General features: G+C 63.0%; 2 protein-coding genes across 2 annotated transcripts; one reads left to right on the top strand and one right to left on the bottom strand.

Moving 5' to 3' along the window:
- Positions 1-670: 670 nt before the first annotated feature.
- On the bottom strand, positions 671-13,669 carry LOC129647150 (chloride channel protein ClC-Ka). The gene is made up of 19 exons (XM_055574364.1): positions 13,570-13,669; positions 12,868-12,996; positions 12,015-12,143; positions 11,090-11,229; positions 10,722-10,799; positions 10,550-10,628; positions 9,859-9,984; positions 9,461-9,545; positions 9,283-9,384; positions 8,708-8,792; positions 8,062-8,235; positions 7,561-7,630; positions 7,294-7,404; positions 6,711-6,924; positions 5,719-5,852; positions 2,494-2,582; positions 2,282-2,365; positions 1,460-1,546; positions 671-1,130 (listed from the first exon to the last, which is right to left on the bottom strand). The coding sequence occupies exons 1-19, from the start codon at positions 13,667-13,669 to the stop codon at positions 1,083-1,085; spliced, it is 2,064 nt and encodes a 687-aa protein (XP_055430339.1). The 3' UTR covers positions 671-1,082.
- Positions 13,670-18,403: 4,734 nt separating this feature from the next.
- HSPB7 (heat shock protein family B (small) member 7) lies at positions 18,404-21,899 on the top strand. Its single transcript, XM_055574363.1, has 3 exons — positions 18,404-18,707; positions 19,224-19,369; positions 20,473-21,899. The coding sequence occupies exons 1-3, from the start codon at positions 18,530-18,532 to the stop codon at positions 20,650-20,652; spliced, it is 504 nt and encodes a 167-aa protein (XP_055430338.1). The 5' UTR covers positions 18,404-18,529; the 3' UTR covers positions 20,653-21,899.
- Positions 21,900-22,348: the final 449 nt, after the last annotated feature.

A 22,348-nucleotide genomic window follows, 5' to 3' on the forward strand; every position in this document is an offset into this window, starting at 1 on the left:
TCTGGCCCCATCAGAGGCGGCGGCCCCTCGGGGTGCTGACCCCTGCTTCTCGGGGCGCTGACCCCTGCTGCTCAGCGCTCTTCACGGGACTCTGTCTCGGGGTGTTTGTTGGCCCCTCACTCTCCAGATCCACTCCCTGGGGCCCTGCTTCCCCTCCTCACACCCCCTTCCACCTCCAGGAAGGTTCTCGGCAGACATTAAAGTGGTGGATTCTCCATGGATGACCTTGGCCTGGTCTCTGCAGGGGATGGCATGTCCTTCGGCTCCCAGCTCGCGAGAGAGGGCCCTGACCCCTCAACACAAAGACTACCGGTCACCCTGCTGCTGGTGGCCAGGATGGTCCCCATGGAGGAGACTTAAGGCTCTGTGGACCATGAGGAGCCCCACCTGGGGACCCTGCTTTGTCAGCCCCGGCTCAGCCAAGGAGGAGGCTGAGGCTGGAGTGGAGGTAACTGAGTCACAGGGTCATGTGTACCCATGAGGACAGGCTTCATAAGACCCAGTGGGAGCCCGCTCTCCCCCATAGCTCCCTGCCAGGAAGGGGGCACAAGGAGTGGGGGTCCAGGGTCCAGGCCTGGAATGCCCATGCAGCCACCTGGGGACCCCCGAGAGCTCACTCGGGGTTGGCGCAGGTGAGCCGCTAAGGAGGCGAGACACCTGGATGCTGAGATGAGCGCGGAGCGCAGCTCTGGGAACCGGCTTTATTTGCCTTGGAAGCCTCCTGTTGGGAGTCACACAACCCCCAGAGGGCACCTGTGCCTGCCCTTGCTGACAGAGGACACCAGGCTCTTCATCTGTGAATCGGATGCTTTCTTGCAGTACCCACCACATGGCTGCTTTCTGCTGTCTCACATCCTGAGCTCCCAGGGTGGGGTTTGTCCTTCAGGACATGTGGCACTTGTCCCACGAGGATGGGACATGGCGACCGTGGTAGGTCAGTGATAGGTCAGCCGCCTGTTTCGCTGAGGAGTTGAGCTGGGCTGGAGGGGAGGGGTGTGCTGTCGTGGGGACACAGGCAGGGTCTTTGTGCTGCTTCCTTCACGGGGTAGCTGAGTGGCTCTGTTTCATCCTGCCAGGCTGGCTCACTTTGGGGCCTGAGGGTTTGTCAGCTTGGAAATCGCTTTCTCCAACTAGAACAGAGACCAGAGAGAGGGAGAGTGAAGAAGAGACTGAAGATGGAGGCTGCAGTATAGTCTGCCTCCTCTGAGGGCTGATTTTGGAGTGAGTTTTAGAGCCAGTGCCTCTCTACTGCATAAATGGGATCACAGAGGCCCAGAGGTAATGGCAGGGCCGGCCAGTGGCTGCAAGATAAGGTAGGCGTAGCTGGACCGAGTGGCCGGCTCATCAAAGTCCCACGAGGCCCCTCCCCATGTGACGGCGGTTACTGGTCCCCCCGCCCCCACCCCCAGCTGCTCAAGCTTGGCTGCTCCCCTTTGTTTCACCCTCGGGGCCACGGTACCTCCACCCAAGACACGAAGCCCACAGCTCTGCCCTGAGATGTCACGAAGAGGGACTGAAGATTCAACAGCTCGAAGAGGTTGTGTGCCTGCAGGAGAGGGGTTAGGAAATGCTGGAGGACCGGCTCCCACCTCAGTTTCTTCCCAGCCTGTGAGTCCTGCGCAGAGATGAAGGCCCTGGCCAGCCTCTGTCCCGGGGTGCTGCCCCCGCTCCCCCTGCCCGCCCCGCTGCTTCCGAGCGGATTCTGAGCTGTTTCTCAGCCTGGAGGGCTGGGCAGTTGGGATGGGCCTGCAATGTCCACTATGACCACCAGGGGTCCCCAGAGTCCACACAAGGGACCAGTGGGCCTCACCACTCAGGATCATCCAGCATCAGCCGTGGACACAGGGGTTGAGCCACCTTTAGGCCCCCAACACGCTCTGTCCCTCCATGGCCCCATGTGCCAGGCTCTGTGCTTGCAGCGGGGAGGGACCAGCAGTCAGAGTGATTAAGTAATTTGCCCAAGATCACACGGGCAGAATGTGGGAGACCTGGAATTGAAACCCACGTGTGCCTTGATGAAAGACAAACTTCTAACCACTATTTCTGTCCGTCCAGAGTCTTCAGCTTCCTAAGCTCTCCCTTTCCCCGAGTCTGTGTCCCAACAACCCTGGGACTGAGGGGTAGAGAGGTGGGGACTGCACGTGCCTTCCACAGCGGGGAGGTAGACGCAGGAGGAGCAGAGCACACTGTGTGTCGAGGACTCGAAGCTGAGTTTCCCTCTCAGGTTCCTCCCCTCCGTCCCAGGACCAGGTCTGCCCACAGCTGGAATTTTGCCCATTACCTGGTGCAGGGACGTCTCCGGGGACAGCTTCAGGGTCACTGGCTCCACGGGGCACCCCTCAACCAAGATGTCCTGGAGGCACCGCTGGGGATGCGGGAAGGGTTATGGGGGCCTGGGATAGCCCCCTCTCAAACCACAGGCGATCAGCTGGCCACTCTGCGAAAACCCTCCTGACTCCCCATCCCCTCCTGACACCTCACGAGAATACTCACCTGCTGTCCTGGAGCCCAGGAGGGTGGCTCAGCTTGGAGGGCCTGCACCAGCTGTGCCCTTCGCACGGTGCCCACCAGGGTCTGGGACTCTGGACAGGCAGAGAGGGAGATGGAAAGAGCCACGTTATGAAAAGGAACTTCTGTTTCCTGGGCTTCCGTGATGTGCCAAGAACCGTGCTGGGTGTTCTCATGACTCTCAGGAACCTGCAGCAACCTGTGAGCCAGGAACTACCATCACCCATTTTACAGAAGAGGAAACAGGCTCAGGGGCACAGAGAGGTTAGTTGTCTTGCCCAAGGTCACTCAGCTTCTGAGGGCAGCTGGGCAAGGATGCCAGGGGGCCAGGAGGTCACTTGCCCACCCTGAAATGCCCCATGTGGTGGGGCCTCAAGCAGGAGCAGGCCTGGGACACCTCCTGAGGACAGCTGTGCCCTGGGGCTGGGCTTTGCCTCTCATTTCCCAGTGAGGGCGTGAGTCCAAAGCCCACCTTGTCTGTCCTCCCTACTTTCCAGCTGAGGCAACTACAGTTCATAGAGTTTAAGGGGTCTATTTACCGTTCTGCTGCTCATAATCGCTTCACGCTTCTTGGGTTCGGGATGTGGATGGCACGTATGGCTGTGCAGGTTGCTCAGTGCCCAAGAAACCGGCTCACAAGACAAGCGGGGACCAACGTCCAGCCACACTACGCTTGCCAAGTGTGCACCTTTCCTCATTTACACAAAGGGGATGTACAGGCTGACGGAGGCCCTGAGTGGACACGGCTGTCCCCTCCCTAAGCCCTGCTTATCTTTCCCACTCACACTGTCCTTGTCCAAGAGAGAAACGATGTTCCAGCTAGGCCCTCCCTCAAGATTCAGCTTAGGAGGCTTTTAACAAGGGCCCCCATCCATGTTTCTGTGAAAAGATCTTTCTGATGGTGCCAGGACTGAGGGAGGTAGTTAGTTAGGCTGGGGAACGCTGGGCGGGGAGGCTGAGGGAGGAGCCTCCTGGGAGGAAGTTGTGCTCCCATCATGCTACCCTCCTCCCCAAGCACACCAGGCCTATTCTAGGACTCGCACTGTGCCTTACCAGCCCCCTCTCATCTCTCATTCAAATGTGTCGGGACGTCCCTGGTGGTCCAGTGGTTAAGATTTTGCCTCCAATGCAGGGGGCTGTGGGTTCAATCCCTGGTCAGGGAGTGAAGGTTACACAAGCCTCATGGCCAAAACAAACAAACAAAACCCCGAAAAACAGAAGCAGCACTGGGACTTCCCTGGGGGCACAATGTATAAGAATCCACCTTCCAGTGCAGGAGACAGGGGTCAGATCTCTGGTCCGGGAAGATCCCACATGCTGTGGTGCAACTAACCCCGAGTGCCACGGCCACTGAGCCCGAGTGCCTGAGATCAGGAACCACAGCCACTGAGCCCGAGTGCCCGAGACCAGGAGCCACAGCCACTGAGCCCGAGTGCCCGAGACCGGGAACCACAGCCACTGAGCCCGAGTGCCCGAGACCAGGAGCCACAGCCACTGAGCCCGAGTGCCAGGGACTGGGAACCACAGCCACTGAGCCCGAGTGCCCAAGACCGGGAACCACAGCCACTGAGCCCGAGTGCCCGAGACCAGGAGCCACAGCCACTGAGTCCGAGTGCCAGGGACCGGGAACCACAGCCACTGAGCCCGAGTGCCTGAGACCGGGAACCACAGCCACTGAGCCCAAGTGCCAGGGACCGGGAACCACAGCCACTGAGCCTGAGTGCCCGAGACCAGGAACCACAGCCACTGAGCCTGAGTGCCAGGGACTGGGAGCCACAACCACTGAGCCTGAGTGCCAGGGACCGGGAACCACAGCCACTGAGCCTGAGTGCCAGGGACTGGGAACCACAGCCACTGAGCCTGAGTGCCCGAGACCGGGAGCCACAGCCACTGAGCCCGAGTGCCAGGGACTGGGAACCACAGCCACTGAGCCTGAGTGCCAGGGACCGGGAACCACAGCCACTGAGCCCGAGTGCCCGAGACTGGGAGTGCCCGAGACCAGGAGCCACAGCCACTGAGCCTGAGTGCCAGGGACCGGGAACCACAGCCACTGAGCCTGAGTGCCCGAGACCAGGAACCACAGCCACTGAGCCCGAGTGCCCGAGACTGGGAGCCACAGCCACTGAGCCTGAGTGCCAGGGACCAGGAACCACAGCCACTGAGCCTGAGTGCCCGAGACCGGGAACCACAGCCACTGAGCCTGAGTGCCCGGGACTGGGAGCCACGGCCACTGAGCCTGAGTGCCAGGGACCGGGAACCACAGCCACTGAGCCTGAGTGCCCGAGACCGGGAGCCACAGCCACTGAGCCTGAGTGCCAGGCACCAGGAACCACAGCCACTGAGCCTGAGTGCCAGGGACCGGGAACCACAGCCACTGAGCCTGAGTGCCAGGGACCGGGAACCACAGCCACTGAGCCTGAGTGCCCAAGACCAGGAGCCACAGCCACTGAGCCCGAGTGCCCGAGACTGGGAGTGCCCGAGACCAGGAACCACAGCCACTGAGCCTGAGTGCCCGAGACCAGGAGCCACAGCCACTGAGCCTGAGTGCCAGGGACCAGGAGCCACAGCCACTGAGCCTGAGTGCCCGAGACCAGGAGCCACAGCCACTGAGCCTGAGTGCCAGGGACCGGGAACCACAGCCACTGAGCCTGAGTGCCAGGGACCAGGAACCACAGCCACTGAGCCCGAGTGCCAGGGACCAGGAACCACAGCCACTGAGCCCGAGTGCCAGGGACCAGGAACCACAGCCACTGAGCCCGAGTGCCAGGGACCGGGAACCACAGCCACTGAGCCTGAGTGCTGCAACTGCTGAAGCCCTTGAGCCCTAGGGCCCTTGCCAAAAATAAATAGATAATTTTTAAAAACCCAGAAGCAATATTGTAACAAATTCAATAAAGACTTTACATGAAAAAAAGAAAAAAAAGAACCTTTAAAAGAAAAGGACTGCAAGGTCAAAAAAAGATCAATAAATAAACATGTCGAGGACCCCAAGATGGGATGGTTATTATCTCCATTTTACCAATGAGGAAGAAGGCTCAGAGAGGTGAAGTGACTTGCCCCAGGTCACACAGTTGCAGAGCCTGGGTCTGGATTCAGGTTCCTGACAGGTCCAAGGCCCTGCTCACCCTTTGCTGAGTCTGACTCTCCCAAGTGCAAGAGGGAGCAGATGGAAGCCCCTTCCCCATCCACACCCCGCTTCCTGTTGGGCACCTGTGCTCGCCACCAGTGGATACTCGGCCATGTCTGTGGAGGTCACGACCTTGACCACCTCCTCCTGTGGTGTGTCTTTGGCCAGCGTGGTGATGGCTCGGTTCATGAAGTGCTCCACAGTCACCCTGTGAGAGCTGCAGGCAGAGGAGTGCTCCCATCAGGCCCTGGAGCAGTGTGTCCTCCAGACCCAGGGCAAGGCGGGGTCCCGGGTGAGTTCCGCTGGTTCTCCAGTGCAGGCCAGGACTAAGGGATTCCTAGGAGGAACAGTTCCTCACATCCCAGGTTGGGGAGGAGCCTGGGGAACGACTCACCTATGGCCTGGCTCTGGATTCCCAGCCCCCCAACCTCTATCTCCCCAAGACCAGCTCCAGTTTCATCAGAAGCCATCCCTGGAGAATTTCATTTGAAGAAAAGCTTTATAGCATAAAGGGGGGAAAAAACTTCAAAGTTTGAAAATGACTGGAGTAACCACCCCCATTTAACAGATGGGGAAACCGAGTCTGGAGAAGGCAGCAGCTTGCTCATCTTTGAGTTGGGCCTTGGACCCAGGAGTCTCAGAGGCTCTTGGTCCTGCTTTGCTGGGGACAGAGGCTGCTCGACCCTGTGTGGTCGAGCGAGGCCCTCAAAGCCTGTTTCCCATTCTAGTATTCCAGCCCCACCTCTAGCTCCCAAGGCCCCAGTGAGGACCGCAGAGCAGGAGCAGGGGGAGGGGTGGGACCTCCCCGAGCTGGTGCTGACTCGCTGTGTGACCTGGATCAAGACACGGCACCTTTCTGAGCCCCAGCATCTGTCCTCCTGTTGTGAAGACAGACTGAGGACCAGGAAGACACTGAGGCTCGGGAGGCCGAGGACTCATGTGAGGTCACACGGGGAGCTGGAGGGCATGCAGACTAGACAGCCGCGTGTGTCAGCCCCTCCCACACTCACCCGGGACCGGGTTCAGCCCACCCGGACTCTGTCGCCTCGGTCCAACCTGAGCGGGCACCGCTCACCTGATTTTTCGGCCCCGGATCCACGGAAGGTATGGCAGCTTCTTGACGATGATCGTGCCGTCGTAGAAGGAGGGCTGGCAGCTCTGGGCGATGGCGTTGGCAGCCAGCACTGCCATCAGCACGGGCAGCGCGTGCACGATCTGACCAGTCATCTCGAAGGCCAGCAGCGCAGTGGAGATGCTGTGGGTCACGGCCCCTGAGAACGCAGCAGCCCCTGCAAGCCGGGGAGGGCGTCACAGCCAGGGAGCGGGGTTCAGGCTAGGAGACAGCTTCGTGCAGAGGGCAAGGCTGCTGTGAGGATGGCTGTGGGCTCAGCTGGGAATTGTCCAGAGGCTACAACTGGCTACTGTGAGAAATGCCTCGGGCCTGGGCTTGGTGACGGAGAGAGCAGTAAGGGAGAGGGGGCATCAGGGCCCAGAGAGAAGCTAGAGAGTAGTGGGGGCTTAGAGGAGGGGTCCAGGGTGGGGTGGGGCTCATGGGAGGCTACTGACCTCCCCATGCCCTGCAGAGCTGCTAGCTGATTCTCCAGGTCCAGCCCAGACCCATGATGTATGCCCACCCAGTAAGAACCTGGTCCACTCACCTGCCAGCGCGTACCCCCCAGGCATGATGGGGTTGGTGACCCCTCCGGCCACGATGCCCTCGGGGAAGGCCACAGAAAGGGCCTCTCCTAGGAAGCGCCCAATGGCAGCTCCTGGCCACAGACTTAGTGTGAGGATGGGGGCTAGGCTGACCTGCTTCCCAGAGCCCTCCCCACCTGGGGACCAGTCTCAGCACCATACTGGGGAGGCAGGTGGACGAGTGGCCACGGCCCTGTCCCAGCACCCTGAGCCTCAGACCCTTGACTCACCGAAGATAAATATGGGCATGAAGTACCCGGCAGGCATGGGGATCGTGGTGGCCAGAATCAGCATCCAGAACTGCGGGGAGAATGGGGCAGGGTTGTGGGGGCGGAGGTTAGAGGCGGCAGAGGAGGGACCAGCTGGGGCGGGGAGTCTCCCTGGAGGAGGAGGAGGCCCAGGCGCACACCGGTCAGCAGCGTCCGGTGTGAGCGGAGGTTTGAGCCGGGGAAGGACCTCCACCCTGGCAGCGTGCCTACTGTGTGCCTGGCACTGCACCAGAGCCTCTCGTTTCTTCCCTCCCAACCTGCTATGATGTAGGCCCGGTGACGACCCCACTTTAAAGACGAGGAAAGCAAGGCTCAGAGAGTTGAAGCAACTTGCCAGGGACCACACAGCAGGCAGAGGTCAGGGGAGGGGGTCTGGGGGAAGGTGCAGGCCCTGTGCTGCATGCATGTCGTGGGGAGGCACCCCGGCCCACCCAAGCTCTGTGCACACCCCTGGGGGCCCACCTTCATAACGAGGAAGAAAGCGAGGGTCCCGAAGATGGTGAACTGTGGGTGGTACCATTCGAACCACAGGTTCTGGGGGTCGGGCTCCATGGGCCAGGGCGGGGACGCGTTCCGGGTCAGCAGCGCCCATGAGTTATGGTCGAGCAGGGAGTCCAGATACTCCCTCATGGACAGCTGGAGGGGAGGGGGGTCAGAGTTCCGCCCAAGGGCCGGGCAGCAGTGTCCCCACCCCTCACGGCCTCAGACCCCCCTCTGTCACTTCCTGCCGGGGAGACTCCTTGGGAACCGCTCTGTCGCTGCAGGAGCGGCTATGTGCTCAGTCGCGCAGTCGTGTCCGACTCTTTACCACCCCATGGACTGCAGCCTGCCAGGCTCCTCTGTCCATGGGATACTCCAGGCATGAATACTGGAGTGGGTTGCCACGCCCTCCTCCAGGGGGTCTTCCTGACCCAGGGATCGAACCCAGGTGTCCCATACTGCAGGTGGATTCTTTGCCATCTGAGCCCCCAGGGAACTGCCATGGCCTCCCATGAAAAGCGCCACACAGCCCTCCTCTTCTGGGTGTTGAGGGGACTCAGGGAGATGGTGGACACAAAGCGGACAATGATGGGTGGCTCCCCCCGGCTCCCCCAGCTCAGGCCCTTACCCGAGACGCCATGAAGCGGCCCGCGCCAGGGGGGTAGGTGATGGAGGCAAGGACCAAAGCCGCCAGTGCTGAATACAGAGGCTTGCTGTGGGGGGTAGGTGGGGCGTCAGCGCTGGGCCAGCCATCGACTCCCCTCACCCCACCCCACGGGCAGGCCCGTCAGTCTGGGGGCGACGCTAAGGCAGGGATGGGGGGAGGGGGCAGGAGCAGGGCTCTGATTCGGGGGGCCGCCTCACACCACTGGGTGACCGGAGGCGGGAATATAGGAGAGTTCAGGACAGTGGCCACCGTCTGCCAGGCGGGAGTGACCGGAGTGGGACCGGCCTGGCGAAGGAGGGCTGAGTCTGAAACAGCAACGCCAGGGCTCAGACTAGGTTGGGGGAACAGGGCTCAGTGAGGTCTTGGGCTTCGTAGGCAGTGGGGTGGCCGTTAGCAAGGGAGTGCTGGAATGTTGACGCTGGTGGCCGAGTAAGGGGGAGGCAGACCCTGTGGGGGCCTGCAGAGGGTGGTGGTGACCAGGGACAGAGGGTCTGGGGCATCACCCTGACGGGTCCCGGACCCCACCCAGGGCACACCTGGTGGCCATCAGTTTGGAGAGGACTGGATTTGTTTTGACAAAGCCGAGAAACTTTCGCTGGCAGAAGAGGTAAGCGCAGCTCGCCACTCCGCAGATGGCCCTGCAGGGGCGGGTGTGAGTCCAGAGCCCCTCCTGGACCCAGGGCAGCTGTGCAGGCTGGTGGCGCCCCCACTCACCCCAGCGCCACGAAAAAGAAGATCTCTGGCAGGTCGAAGGGGACTTCCACCCGGAAACTGGTCTTGTAGAGGGAGGTGATGGTCTCTGGGGAGATGGGGAGTGGGGTCAGGGCCCGGCCCAGCCGAAGGCTCAGAATCAGCGGGCAGGAGAGGAGGCCAGCAGGTGTGCCCCAGACGCCTTCTTCCGGCCGGCCTCCCTGACTGGCTTCACCCGCTTCTACCCTGGGGGCTCCCATCCTTCAGGCCCAACACAGGTCAGTTCCTTCCAAGCGCCTAGGAGGGGGCAGTGGACGGGAGGAAGCGGAGAGGGAGGGGAAGAGATGGGAGGGGGGAGGGGCGGGGGTCAGGGGGCAGGGGGCAGGGGGCAGGGCCAGGGGGTTAGGTTAGGAGGCGCTCACCCTGCTCGCTGTTGAAGACCGCCAGGAGGCGGAACATGAAGGCCCCGCAGGTGGCGGCGAAGAAGCCCCTCCAGTAATCCCAGACAGAGAAGTGAGAGGATACGACCTCGATGCAGAACAGGACGCCTGGGGGCGACGCGGGGCTGAGAGCCCGCCGTGCTGGGCCTCCCGCCGCCGCCGCCGGGTTAGGGCCACCCGCTCCCGATTCTGAGCTGAAGCCAAGGGCGGGCACGCGCGGCGGGACCCGGCGCCCCCATCCTGACCCCTGCGGTGGGGAGGGTGCCCGCCCTCATTTCACAGACGAGGAGTGAGGCTGAGAGCCGGGCTCAGCCGCTCCGGGACGCGCAGGGGGCCCGAGTTTAAAGCCCAAGTCTGTCCAGGGGACCGCCGCGCGTCTCGGCGCCCACCCGCGGGACGGTCAGCGCTCCCGGGAAGACGGCGGGAAGGACCGCGACCGCCCCATCTGCCCCCCAGGTCCCTGCGCCGGGCGGAGTGGCCGGGCTGCGCCAGGGGCCGTGGGGGCCGGGCGTGGGAGCCCGGGAGCTGTGGGGGCCCCAGGGGTGTGGAGGGTCCCCGGGGGTGTGGGGGCGCCCGGGGGGTGTGGGGGCGTCCCCGGGGGTGTGGGGGCGCCCGGGGGGTGTGGGGGAGCCCGGGGGGCGGGTGTGGGACCCGGGGCCGGGCGGGGCCTCACCGCTGAAGGGCGCTGCGAACACCGTGGCCACGCCCACCGCCGCCGCGGCCACCAGCATTTCATTCCGTTTGCTCTTGTTCTGGAGGGATCCAGAGTCCCGGGCTGAGAGCCAGCCCGCGCCCACCCCTCCCTCTCATTCCTCCAGCGGAGGGGGTCCCCACGAGCCCCTTACCTCGGACTCCCCAGTGGCCTTGGCGCGCACGCGGCCCAGGTAGGCAGCGATCATCACAGACAGGTGCACGAAGGGGCCCTGCCAGGGAGGTGTGGGCACAGCGCGCGGGGTCGGGCCTTGACGGGAGCCCCCGCCCTGCTCCTCCCCTTCTACTCCCTCGGTCCCAGGGCCCCTGCTCATCCAGGGACGGCGTGCCCCCCGCCCCTCCACCCCACCTCCCAGGTTCCAGAGTCACACTCTGGGGACCTGACCTGCCTCCACCCTCAGGTGGGCACTGGCCTCAGTGGGTGATGCAGAAAAGGCAGCAGGGGCTGGAGGGCAGCGGGGGGGAGGGGGGGAGGTAGTGGTGCGCTCACGCCCGTCCGTACCACTTTGCCCAGGAAGATGGTGCTGCCGCTGGCCAGGGTACAGGTGAGGCCCACCACCTTGGCCCCGAAGTTCTTGATGTCCAGGTAGTCCTCCAGGACCACGCCTGACAGGATGGTCTTCAGCTCCGGAACCCCAGAACCTTGGTGGGGTGGGTGGATGGGGGCAGGGGAGGACCACCTTTAGATTAGCCCTCACCCCTAACCCTGCACAGAGCTCCACACTCGGGTCTTGTCGGGTCCCCTACACCCCGTCAGTGAGGAGCTGTGAATGCATTCTGCGGATCAGGGCTTCCCTGGTGGCTCAGACAGTAAAGAATCCACCTGCAACCAGGAGACCTGGGTTCAATCCCTGGGTCGGGAAGATCCCCTGGAGAAGAGACAGGCTACCCACTCCAGTATTCTTGCCTGGAAAATTCCATGGACAGAGGAGCCTGGCGGGCTACAGTCCATGGGGTCACAAACAGTCAAACGTGACTGAGTGACTAACACTTTTCACTTTCTGCGGATGAGAAAGCTGAGGGTCAGAGAGGGGATGCGAACATCCACCTTCCTCCAGCTGGGCCTGCTAGATGCTACTGCAGGATGGGGGGAACCAGGAGGGGCTCTCAGACCTCGCCCCCGGGACGCACCCCTGCACCCCCCTCTGCTGGCCGGGACGGGAGGCAGAGCTGCTAGGCCTGGCAGAGACGTGCGCCTCCATGAGCCCCTCAAAGCAGAGTCAGCAGTGACCCGAGGCAGGCTCTGTCCTTTTCCCTGCGTGACTTCGGGCAAGTGCCACGACTCTTCCAAGCCTGGCTTCTCTGCTGATAAGTGAGGTTACTGCTTCCTGCCATCCCCCAGCAGGAGCCCAGCAGAACAGGAGTCTTTGGCCAGCAGTCACTGCTGGGCAAGGCACACAGGCGGATGGCGTGGTGACTGGGCTTACCTCCCGAGAAGGGCGTGATGCTCTGAGAGAAGCCTGAGGAGAAGGAGACCAGGGCCACGGGGTACACGGTCCAGGAGAGATACCGGAGGAGGTGGCTGTCCCCGATCTCCCGGTACAGCCACTTGTGTGCTGGGGACAGCGGGGCATCAGGGAGCCGTCCACAGGCTGCACAGCCCTCAGACGCCCGCTTGCTGGCCGGAAAGTACACGCCCAGAGGCCGCCCAAAGAGAGGTGACCAGGGCCGCCCTGTGAGCAGCAGACCCCCAGGAGGAGGAGGAGCAGGACCCTGGATCCCTATCTCAGCGTTGCCACTCCTTAGCTGAGTGACATTTTGCAAGCTGTTCAACATCGCTGAGCCTCTGTTTTTCCCATCTGTCAAATGGGCTCTGATGGTAACTCCCTTACAGGGTGATTGTAAGAAAGCCAGACGTGGTCTGGTGCCCGGCAGGTCCTTGTAATGCCACCAGAGTAACTTCCTGTCGCTCACTCCCCTTGCAGGGGGACCTCAGGTGGAGGGAGCCTGCGGAAGCATGGGGAGGGATTGTCCTGTGCCTGTGGTCTAGACGAGGGCCCTACCCAGGGTTACTGGGCTGAGACCAGGGCAGGGGGAGCAGGGGCAGTAGGCAGGGATGGGCATAAAGCCCAGAGAAAGGACGGTTTGGTCTCTCGTCACTGTGCAGACATGGAGTCTGAGGCCCAGGGAGGTGCCCAGGGTCACCCAGCATGCCAGGACCAGACCCAGCGCCCTCCCTGCCCCCTGCACCTGGCGGCCCCCTCCATCCCTGGCATCCCGAGAGCGTGCTCAGAGGCCTGGCTCCTGAGCGGGCGGGCGTGTCGGGGGTGGGGGGGTTACCTCGGACCACACGCCCAACGGTGAAGCTCATGGTGAAGCTGATCAAGGCCATGAGCACCCCGAGGACCATCAGGAAGTACCAGTCCTCACCCACGCAGAACAGCTTCCGCTTCAGCCAGTCCAGGCCACCTGGGGCAGGGGCAGCGGGTCAGAGCCCAGTGCCAAGGAAGGCAGGGAGGGAAGGTGCTGTGTAGGGCTGGGGTCAGGTGGGCCAGTCCCGGGAGGCTGGGAGGGGGCTCTGCCTTACTTGAGGGACGGCAGGATTTGTGGCAAGTGGAGGCGGTGGCACAGTGGGTGCCAGGCCCCACCAGGAGGGTGCCTCTGATCATCTGCCCCCCGCACCCCTGCCCCTTCCTGAGGCTCTGATGGAGGAAGAGAGGGGCAGGGCGTGGGGGCCCCGGAGTGGTGCTCTCTCCAGCATCTCTGCAGGGTCCACAGCAGAGAGAACGTCGGTGTCTAAAGAGACTGCTCTGTTGTCCCAAGAGCTCCCCAAAAGCAGAGAGCCAGCCGCGAGCACGTCTGACCCACAGACAGGCGGACAGACCCCCTCCCTCCATCCTGTCACCCAGGAAACGCTGGACCTGGGGAAGGAGGGGCTGCTCCCAGGCTCCAAGGAGAGTGGGGAGGCGGGCTGGGCAGGGTGCTGTCACGAGGGGACTCCCACCTCGCGATGGAGTCAGGGGTATGGAGCCCAGCTCTCACCTCGGATGCCTCGGCGGACGCGGGGACATGGGCCCCAGAGCTCCTGGAGTGTCACAGGGTTCCCCGAGGAGCCCTCACGAAGCCCCACCAGCTCCTCCATCGGGCCCCTGAGGGAGTAGACGGGCCCTGGTGGGCGGCTCCAAGGCCCTTCCCCTCCCCGCCACTGGGCCCTTCCCATCTCTGCTTCCCCCATAGGAAGGAAAGGAGGCGTTTTCAGGAGCAGACACAGCTCTGATATGCCTTCCTTCCTGAGGAGGTACCCCGAGGCTGCACGCATGCGTGTTAACATTCGGGGTGGGGCTGGGGGTTTAGAGTGGCCCCTTCCATGTCTAGCAGCTGGTTGACCAAGGCCGGGCCCCCAGCTCTCTGGGAGCCGTTACTCCACCTTCCCAGGACGCTCGACTGTTAACACTGCTCGGGGCAGCCTCCTCGCCCAGGGGAGTCACCGTCTCACTGTGGGGTCCATCAGTGAGCCCCCTGAGTCCCCTAAGTCCCCATCCCTGAGCCCCCCTGCCCCTGCAGCTGAGGCTTGAGTCAAGAAAACCCCAGGTCCAGAGGGAGAACCCCTGAGGGTCAAAAGGCGGTGCTGGCTCCCTGTCCCCAGCCTCCCATTCCCACCCTGCGCTAGCCCGGGCAGGTTTCGTCCGAGTCCATCCTGGCGCTGTACCCTGCGGACTCTCACCTCGGTCAGTCTGCTCTGCTGTGGCCCCAGCCAGCACGCTTCTGACAGAGACTCCTTTGCTTGCAACTCAGGTGCACCTGTATAGGTGTGCATTCCACCAATCAACACCTGGCCCCCGTCCTCCCTGCCCCTCCCCGCCGGGGTTTACCCTGGCCTTTAAGAATGTCCTTGACAAACCGACTGGAACTGCCCCGGCCAGCCGAGCAGTACAGGCCAGAGCCGCCAGGAGGGGCCAGGGCGGGGGCTCCCCAACCTGCCAGAGCCATGCAGAGGCAGGGGCACCCACCTGAGCTGCGGGCTGGTCAGAGGGCCTGCGAGGGGGATGCTCATGATGCAACAGGACAGGTAGGGGTCATCTGCAGGGGCTGAAGGTCAGGGCTGCACACTCTCAGAGTTGGGCATGGGAGGGATTTGGAAGATCAGAGGAGAGAGAGTGGAAGGGTCCACCCAAATGGTGATGCTGTCCCTGACCGACAGGGCTGCTGGGAGGAGGAGCTTGATGCAGCCGCTCCCACGCTCTGTTGGGGCAGGTTAAAGTCTGTGGCCTTTACCCGGAAGCCTCAAGCACAGCCACTGCCCTTGGGGTGCTATGGTGGGAGAGGCAGTTTCGCAGACTGGGGGGTCTGGACATGAAGATCTAGTCCAAGTTCCTCCCCCCGCCCCAACTCCCTGTTCCTGCTCCAGCCTGTCGGCCCCCTGCCCCCAGCTCTGAGTGAGGCAGGTCATCAAGGCAGGATCTTGGAGAGGTGTCCAGGCTTGGGAGCCAGGCAAACCAGGGTGGAACTTTGGGCTTTGTCCCTCGGCCTCTGTGACCCTGGGCAAGCACCCTCGCCTCTCTGAGGCTCCGTTTCTTTAAAATGGGCTGACATCTCTCACCTGCTTGGGTTTCCCTGAGCACTCACTGACTTGGAGGAGGATTGAGCACAGTGCCTGGACACAGCAAAGATGCAGTAACAATAAATGGAGCATCGGAGAGGGACACTCACTCATCTAAGATCACAAAGCAGACGCTGAACCCAGACTCAGATGCTATGGCTCTTCCTCTGCCCAGAGTCCTGCAGTTTCTGTGGCTTAGGCATTCAGGACGAGGGTTTAGGCATAGAGAGCAGAGGATCTCTGCCCGATACCACTTTTTGAAGACTTGGGCCAGAGATCTGGGACAACTCCCGCCCTCTTCCAGACAGCGCCCCCTTTCTGAAAATCATAATGGACCTTCAGTGACTTAAACTCCTGAGACCCTGAGCCACCCTCTGCCCCTAGACGTCAGGCCAAGTCAATCCGAGCTAGGAGCGCATGCGTGCTGTGAGGGGTGGGGTGGGGGCTCACTGCTCTGCACGGACCGGGGCCCACCATTGCTCGGCTGCTCCAACCCGTGTATAGTGACAGTGTTACCGGCCGCCCTGTTGACACCCCAAACCCGCGTCTCTGGTCTCAGGCAGCCTCGGCTGGCCAGCCAGCAGCAGATGGCCACACCTCATCCCCTAGCCCTGCGAGCATCGGGAACCTGGGGTGAGGGTGGCGGGCGGACACTGTGCCCGCGGCGAGTCCCCCCAGAGCCAGTCCCTGCATTGCAGCCCCCCGCGTCTCCTGCTTCTGCGTCAGGCCATGGGGGCGGAGGGCAGGCTTGATGCCAGGATAGCTCTCTCACCCCTAACTGGTCCCTCACCACTCGGGGCCTCGGTTTCCTCTTCTGTCCAGTGAGGGCTTCCCTGGGGGCTCAGACTATAAAGAATCCACCTGCAACGCAGGAAGCCCAGGTTCCATGCCTGGGTCGGGAAGATCCCCTGAGGAAATGGCAATCCACACACCAGTATTCTTGCCTGGAGAATCCCAGGGACAGAGGAGCCATGGAGCTACAATCCATGGGCTCACAAAGAGTGGGACACGACTGAGCGACTGACACTTCACTTCTTTCAATGAGGGGAGCGCGAGAGCCATGGGGCAAGGCTCTGTCTCTGCCTTGCTCATCACCGTCACAGGTACCCCAGAACCCAGACAATGCCTGGCACAGAGCAGCTGTTCAGCAGTTACCTGCTGAGCCGTGAGTTGTTTCCAAACATTGGCCTGTGGGCTGGTTGAGCAGGAAGCTGACTGGAGCAGATTCCCATCAGAATCTCTGGGCATGTGGGAAGAGTCTGTGTTTGTTAAAATTTCCTCCAGGAGGCTGAGGTGCCCTGGCAGGTCTGGGATTGAAGATCTGGTCATCTCTGAAGCCCCTTCTGTCCCTAGGGTCTGAAGGGAGAGACAGGCGCAGAGACAGAGGAATGCCCTTAATGACCTTTCAGGGTCCCTCCTGGCCTCTGAAGCCAGTAGATCCAGTGCCTGTGTGGGTGACGCCTCGGGGACGGGGGAGGGGGAGGCACGGGGGGCGGGGGTGGGTAATGAGAGCTGACGTCCAGGAGCAGTGACTCAGGCCTCCACACCATGACTGTGTGTCTGCATTTAGCCACGGGCTCCTGTTTCCTGGCGGGCGGGCGGCAGGCCTCTGGGCCCCCCAGCCCCACCCCCACCGTCCCTCTGTCTCACCTCAGTGTTGGGGACTTCCTGGCAGCCCTGCTGGAAGCCCCTCTTTGGGGTGGGGTGACCCAGCCAGGCAGGAATCTCCACTGGAGAGACAGACCCCTCTGTTCCAGCCGCCACCCTGACCCCACTGCATGGACCACCAGCCCCAGTCATCACCCTGTAGCTGGACCCCCACCACACACACACCAAGGAGGAGGGTGTGCAGGAGCCAGACAAGAGAGGAGCCCCTGTTCTGATGGGGCAGACAGGCGAAAACCTGCCCCAGGGAGCTGCCAGTCTGAGAGGGGATGGGAAACTGGAAGCCCGAGTCACACCCAGTGCCGGAGTGGGCAAGGCCAGCTGGTACAGCAGACACCTGGGCAGGACCTCCTGTGTGGGCTGCAGCTGTCAGAGAGGCCCCACGGGCAGGAGGAACCAGGGCTGGCCTGGGCAGGAGGGGAGCCAGCCTGGGGCCCAGGCTCCCAGGTCAGCCTTCCCTGGCTTCACCCCCTGATGCTGCGTGACGTCAAGCCGGGCTCCGCGGACCTGTCGGTGGGCAGGGGCCTCTCGGGGGGTTCTGGGCCAGCCTGTCTCCTTACACAGATGTTCAGGGTGCCCTGGCTTCCTGAGGGGTTTGGGTCAGATACCTCGTTTCAGATCCTGGCCCCGCCACTTCCCAGGTGCAAGCCCCAGTCTCTCTGTGAGGCTCCGTTTCTCCATCTATATAATGGGAACACCCTCTCCTTGCAGGGATCGAATGAGGCCACGCTGGAAAGCTCCCAGCCAGGAGCCCTGGCCCAGCAGGCCCCTCAGAACTCAGAGCTAGAACGACCGTCTCACCGAGCCTCCTTTACTCTGAATAAAACCTCGCCTGCTGCCTCCCCGGCCTCTCCTCTGAGCTGGAGGTCAGGCAAACACCTCCTGGGAACAGAACCTTCTATATCGTTAAGGACCATTCCTGAATCATCTGCTCTCCTCCCCTGAGTCCAGACCCAACCCACCCTGCCTCAGCTTTCTCCTCTGGGTCTTGAAATATTCCAGAGTCGGGGTGGTGGAAGGGGCAGGGGGCAGGGAGATAAGCCTGACATCTGGGTTCCCTGGGGGGCTGGGAGGGGAACAGCTGCACGTTCTATATCCTCCTCCAGGGCCGTCTCAGGCCTCCCAAGAGATGGCCGTGAACGTTATCTGTTCTGGCTGGGGAAGCCCTTGCCTCACACAGGGATCCCGTGGGTGGGGGTCCCCCATGCACCCCTGACCTTGCATCTCCTGACCTCCCCAGATCCAGGGCCTTGGGCTTCTGCCCTGATCCCTGGCACCAACGACTGAGAAAGAAAACCCTCTGCAAGAGGTCTGCAGTCTGATGGGGGAGGCACAGTTCTTCGACTGCTGGGGGAAGACAGGCCCAGAGACAGGAACGCACAGGGTCCTGAGGTGGGCCGGGGTCTGAGTGGTGGGGGGGACAGCACAGGACCCCACGCCGTTGCCACGGCGGCTCCGGGGCTGGAGTTATCAGCCTGGAATGCTGGGCAGTGAGCTCAGCCTCGCGGCCTCCCGCGCTGGACTGTCAGCAGGGCGGTCTCACTGGAGAAGCTCCCCAGCCCCTCTGGGCCACGGAGAGGACTAAATTTAGCCGGTAGACAAGGGGCTGGCCCTGTGCCCAGGGCGGCCGGGCCTTATAAAGCGGCGGTGGCCGGTCCCCGGCAGCTCCCCGAGCCCGCTGCCCCCGCGCTGCCTGTCTGCCCAGCCCGCCGGCTGGGGCTCGCTGCCGCCCCGTGGATGAGCCACAGGACGTCCTCCACCTTCAGAGCGGAGCGGAGCTTCCATTCCTCCTCCTCCTCCTCGGCCTCCCACAGCCTCCCGGCCCAGGACCCACCCATGGAGAAGGCCTTGAGCATGTTCTCCGAGGATTTTGGCGGCTTCATGCGGCCCCACTCGGAGCCCCTGGCCTTTCCAGGCAAGCGCTCGGGCCCTGTGGGGAGGGGGGCCGCGCAGGGCGGGACCACCCGCTGCCACTGCGCCTCCAGCGACAGGTGCTACCGCTGCAGCCCCGTGCAGCCGCCGGGGCAGATGTGGCCGAACAGACAGACGTGGCCAGGACGTGCAGGCCTTCAGGAGACAGTGCTGGCCTGGGGTCAGCTCTGGTGCCGGGTTCCGCGGGGCCTGGGGCCAGATCCTCTCTGGAGTCCTGAGAGCTGCGGGGCTCCGGGGAGGCACGCAGACCCCCTGCAGGCCTGGGGTGGGTCCCTGCAGATTGTCCTACATGCACACCCCTCCCCCACAGCCTCTGCTGGGCAAGGCCCCGCCCCCTCGGTGCAGAAGGTGGGCTGCAAGAGGTGAGGGGGGCGGGCTGGTTAGAAGTGGTGGTTGAGGGGGCAGTCAGGCCTTGGGGTCTGCCCCTTCACGCCACACCCGAGAGGGAGCCAGAAACCTGGCCCTGGGGACAAGCCTGCCCTGTGCTCTGCCCACCCAGCACTCCCCACGGCCCGTGCTGGGGGGCCGGGCAACATCAAGACCCTGGGAGATGCCTACGAGTTTGCTGTGGACGTGAGCGACTTCTCACCTGAGGACATCATCGTCACCACCTCCAACAACCACATCGAGGTGCGGGCTGAGAAGGTGAGCCCGTCCCCCTGCCCCAGTCCTGGGCTTCACACCTGTACCCTCTGCACAGGGGCCCTCTCCCAGGTCCCATCCTGGGACCCTGCACCCTGACCGCAGCCCTCAACCCCCAGGACAAACAGGAGGCCTTGCGCCTGCAGCTGGTGGGCCACAGGACCCCTGTCACTAACCCAGGCTCCCAGGTGCTTTCTTCAGGAGCCAAGGGAGCCACAGGGAGGGGTGAGGGGCAGAGGGGTGCAGGAGGGGGCCCCTGGGAGGTGAGAGAAAGGGAGCTGAGAGGAGGAGGACGGCCCTCCCTCTAGGCCTGTGGGTGGTGGGCACCCCATGCCCGGAGGCAGCCGGGAGAGGAGCTCTTGCCCCTGATGCCCCTCAAGGCCTCGTTTCTCCCAGACCCAGGGGCCCGGCTAGCGTCTCATCTCGGGACCCCTGAACTGGGCTCAAGGCTGGGCAGAGCCCTGCAGGTCAGGGCCTCACACCCTCCAAACCCCATGCTGCCTCCACCCACAGGTCCTCAGGGTCAGGAGGCTTGCACCCTGGAGGAGGGGGTGGCTGTGGCTGAATGGGGAGGTGCCCCTTAGAGGAGAGGGGCTGCCCAGGGCCGCCTCTGATTCCCACGGCCCGGCTTCCTCCTTTGAGCCCGGAGGGCCCCCATCAGGGAGCCAGGCCCTGCGGATGCCAGGACCAGCGGGCAGCACGTGCCCACCCTGCCCCCGCCAGTGACTCAGCGGCCCCGGCTCTGCTGGACACTGTTCTGGCAGTGTCAGGGAGCGTGCTGCCAGGGGCTGATGGGCACCCACGAGCGGGAATTCCAGCGCAGGGACCCGGAAACGCCCCCTCCTCCTCTGAGCTCCTCCACCAAGCCCCGCCCTCCCCCGGCCCGCTGGGGTCCTTTGAGCTCCTCTGCACGCGTCCACGCTCGGCGCTCAGCCCGTGGGCACCACTGCCCCAGGGCAGCTCCGACGCCAGGCTCTCACGCCTGAGAGCAGGAGCCCAGGGCGCGTGGGGCCCAGCTGGGGTGGGAGCAGGGAGCAGGGGCTGGGGCTTGACATGAGCAGGCGGGGCGGGGTACAGCCAGCCCTGACCCTTCGCCCCTTCCCCAGCTGGCAGCCGATGGCACCGTCATGAACACCTTCGCTCACAAGTGCCAGCTGCCTGAGGACGTGGACCCCACGTCGGTGACCTCGGCCCTGCGGGAGGACGGCAGCCTCACCATCCGGGCCCGGCGCCAGCCCCCCACGGAGCACGTGCAGCAGACCTTCCGGACGGAGATCAAGATCTGAGGCCGCCCCTGCCCCACCCCCAACTACCCCGTGTCCTGTTCTCCCCGCTGGCCAGCCAGAGTGGCTCTCCTGATCCCCTCGTGACAGCGCTGGGGACATCTCAGCCCAGGTTCTGGGCCCTGACACCCCACCCCACCCCAGACCCCAGGTGGGTCACCCCCACCCCCAAATGAGGGCTTCTGATCTACCCAGGGCAGGTCGGGGACCCCCCGCCTCACTCGTGACCCCCAGATTGCAGATGCGGCCTTAATCCAGAAGAAAAGGTTTGCGATGGGAACAGGAGATCCAGAGAACCCGGTTTGGAGAAGGGGCTTAGGACAGGCAATCTGGGCAAATAATCTGCAGGACAGACAGACAGACATATTCTTTCATCTTTGGAGTCTCTGCAGGGCAGGGGAACTGGGCGCCCGGGACCCCCTTGGCCAAGGGGAGCAGGAGGGCGGAGGGAGATTGCCGGCAGAGGTGCCCACAAAACCGAACTGCCCAGGCACAGAGAGGCCAGGAGACAGCCCTGATGGTCCGCTTCCCCGCGGCCGCTCTCCAAGCCCCGAGCCGGCTGCCAGGCTGCCCGCCCACAAGGTGCCCCATCCAGCCCGCTGCCCCCCGGGCAGGGCCATGTTGTGTCTGTATATAGACGGGGTTTTTCCAATACAGCTGGTTCGTGATGAACTGTGTGAACCGTCTGTTACCTGCTCATGCCTCCAGGGAAGGCTGGGCCGAGGGGCGGGGCTGACCCTTCCTCCTCCCACCCGGAGACCTGGGCTCCCAGGACTGTCTCCGCTGCATACAAGTCACCCCACAAGAGGAAGTATGGATGGGGCTTGAGTCCTCAAGGTAGGATCCCAACTTCCCACCAACCTTCCCTTGTGGCCGTCGGCCTCCCCCATCCTCCCTATCTATGATCTGTGAAGCGATAGGCGTGGCATGTGTGTATAGCACACACACACACACAGGTGCACACACACACATGCCCGGTTACCCTTGTCCTTCAAATACAAAGTGTTACACCATTGATTGCAGCCAAATTCAGAACATTCTATTTTTATTTCTCAATTTTTGGTCACACCCTGCAGCCTGTGGGGCCTTAGTTCCCTAAGCAGAGATTGAACCCGCACCCGCAGCGTGGGGAGGTGGAGCCTTAACCACTGCCACCAAGAAAGTCTCAGAGCACTCTAAAAGCAGGTTTACAATCTCCACTTGTATCAGTGGGGACAGAGTCTGAGCAGCTGAGCGGCCAGCTTGCCCACTGAAGGCTGGGTTTGAACCCAGGATGTCAGAAGCTGCTCTCCAACCAGCCGTGCCCCTCCGTGCAGAGGGGAAGAGCTCCCTGTTCTGCCTTTCAGCCCTGCACCCACCCCACAGCTTCCTGTTAGAGAGAGAATGCCCCACCCCGGTCCCTCCTCATCTCCAGGCCAGGACAAGGACCTCCTGCCATCCTCCATTCTGGGGACCTCCAGCTGCCCCCCACGGCCTGGTGCAGTCTCCCACATTCAGAGGCAGGGCTGGGGGGGTGCAGTAGGGGGCCCCAGCTCTGTGAGGTCGCCTCAGGGGACGACGGGGGTGGTGGGGTCCTTGTGTTGTATCCTGCACACACAATAAACAGCAGAATCACCGGCTTCTGGAGGTCACCCGCCTGAGGTTTTCAAGCTTGGGGTAGGGCAGGAATGGAAAGCTGGATAAACGGCGTCTTTCTTGA

The sequence above is a fragment of the Bubalus kerabau genome, chromosome 3 (assembly GCF_029407905.1).
Source record: "Bubalus kerabau isolate K-KA32 ecotype Philippines breed swamp buffalo chromosome 3, PCC_UOA_SB_1v2, whole genome shotgun sequence".
NCBI classification, from domain to species: Eukaryota; Metazoa; Chordata; class Mammalia; order Artiodactyla; family Bovidae; genus Bubalus; species Bubalus kerabau.

What these genes read in the sequence shown, in the direction of transcription:
- HSPB7 (XM_055574363.1), top strand. Translation starts at nt 18,530, where the DNA reads ATGAGCCACAGGACGTCCTCCACCTTCAGAGCGGAGCGGAGCTTCCAT. An exon ending in GGAGCCCCTGGCCTTTCCAG is followed by an intron (nt 18,708 to 19,223) that starts GCAAGCGCTCGG and finishes CTGCCCACCCAG; the next exon opens with CACTCCCCACGGCCCGTGCT. An exon ending in TCGAGGTGCGGGCTGAGAAG is followed by an intron (nt 19,370 to 20,472) that starts GTGAGCCCGTCC and finishes CCCCTTCCCCAG; the next exon opens with CTGGCAGCCGATGGCACCGT.
- LOC129647150 (XM_055574364.1), bottom strand. Translation starts at nt 13,669, where the DNA reads ATGGAGGAGCTGGTGGGGCTTCGTGAGGGCTCCTCGGGGAACCCTGTG. An exon ending in GGTCTTCAACAGCGAGCAGG is followed by an intron (nt 9,546 to 9,858) that starts GTGAGCGCCTCC and finishes CCATCTCCCCAG; the next exon opens with AGACCATCACCTCCCTCTAC. An exon ending in TTCTTTTTCGTGGCGCTGGG is followed by an intron (nt 9,385 to 9,460) that starts GTGAGTGGGGGC and finishes CCGCCCCTGCAG; the next exon opens with GGCCATCTGCGGAGTGGCGA.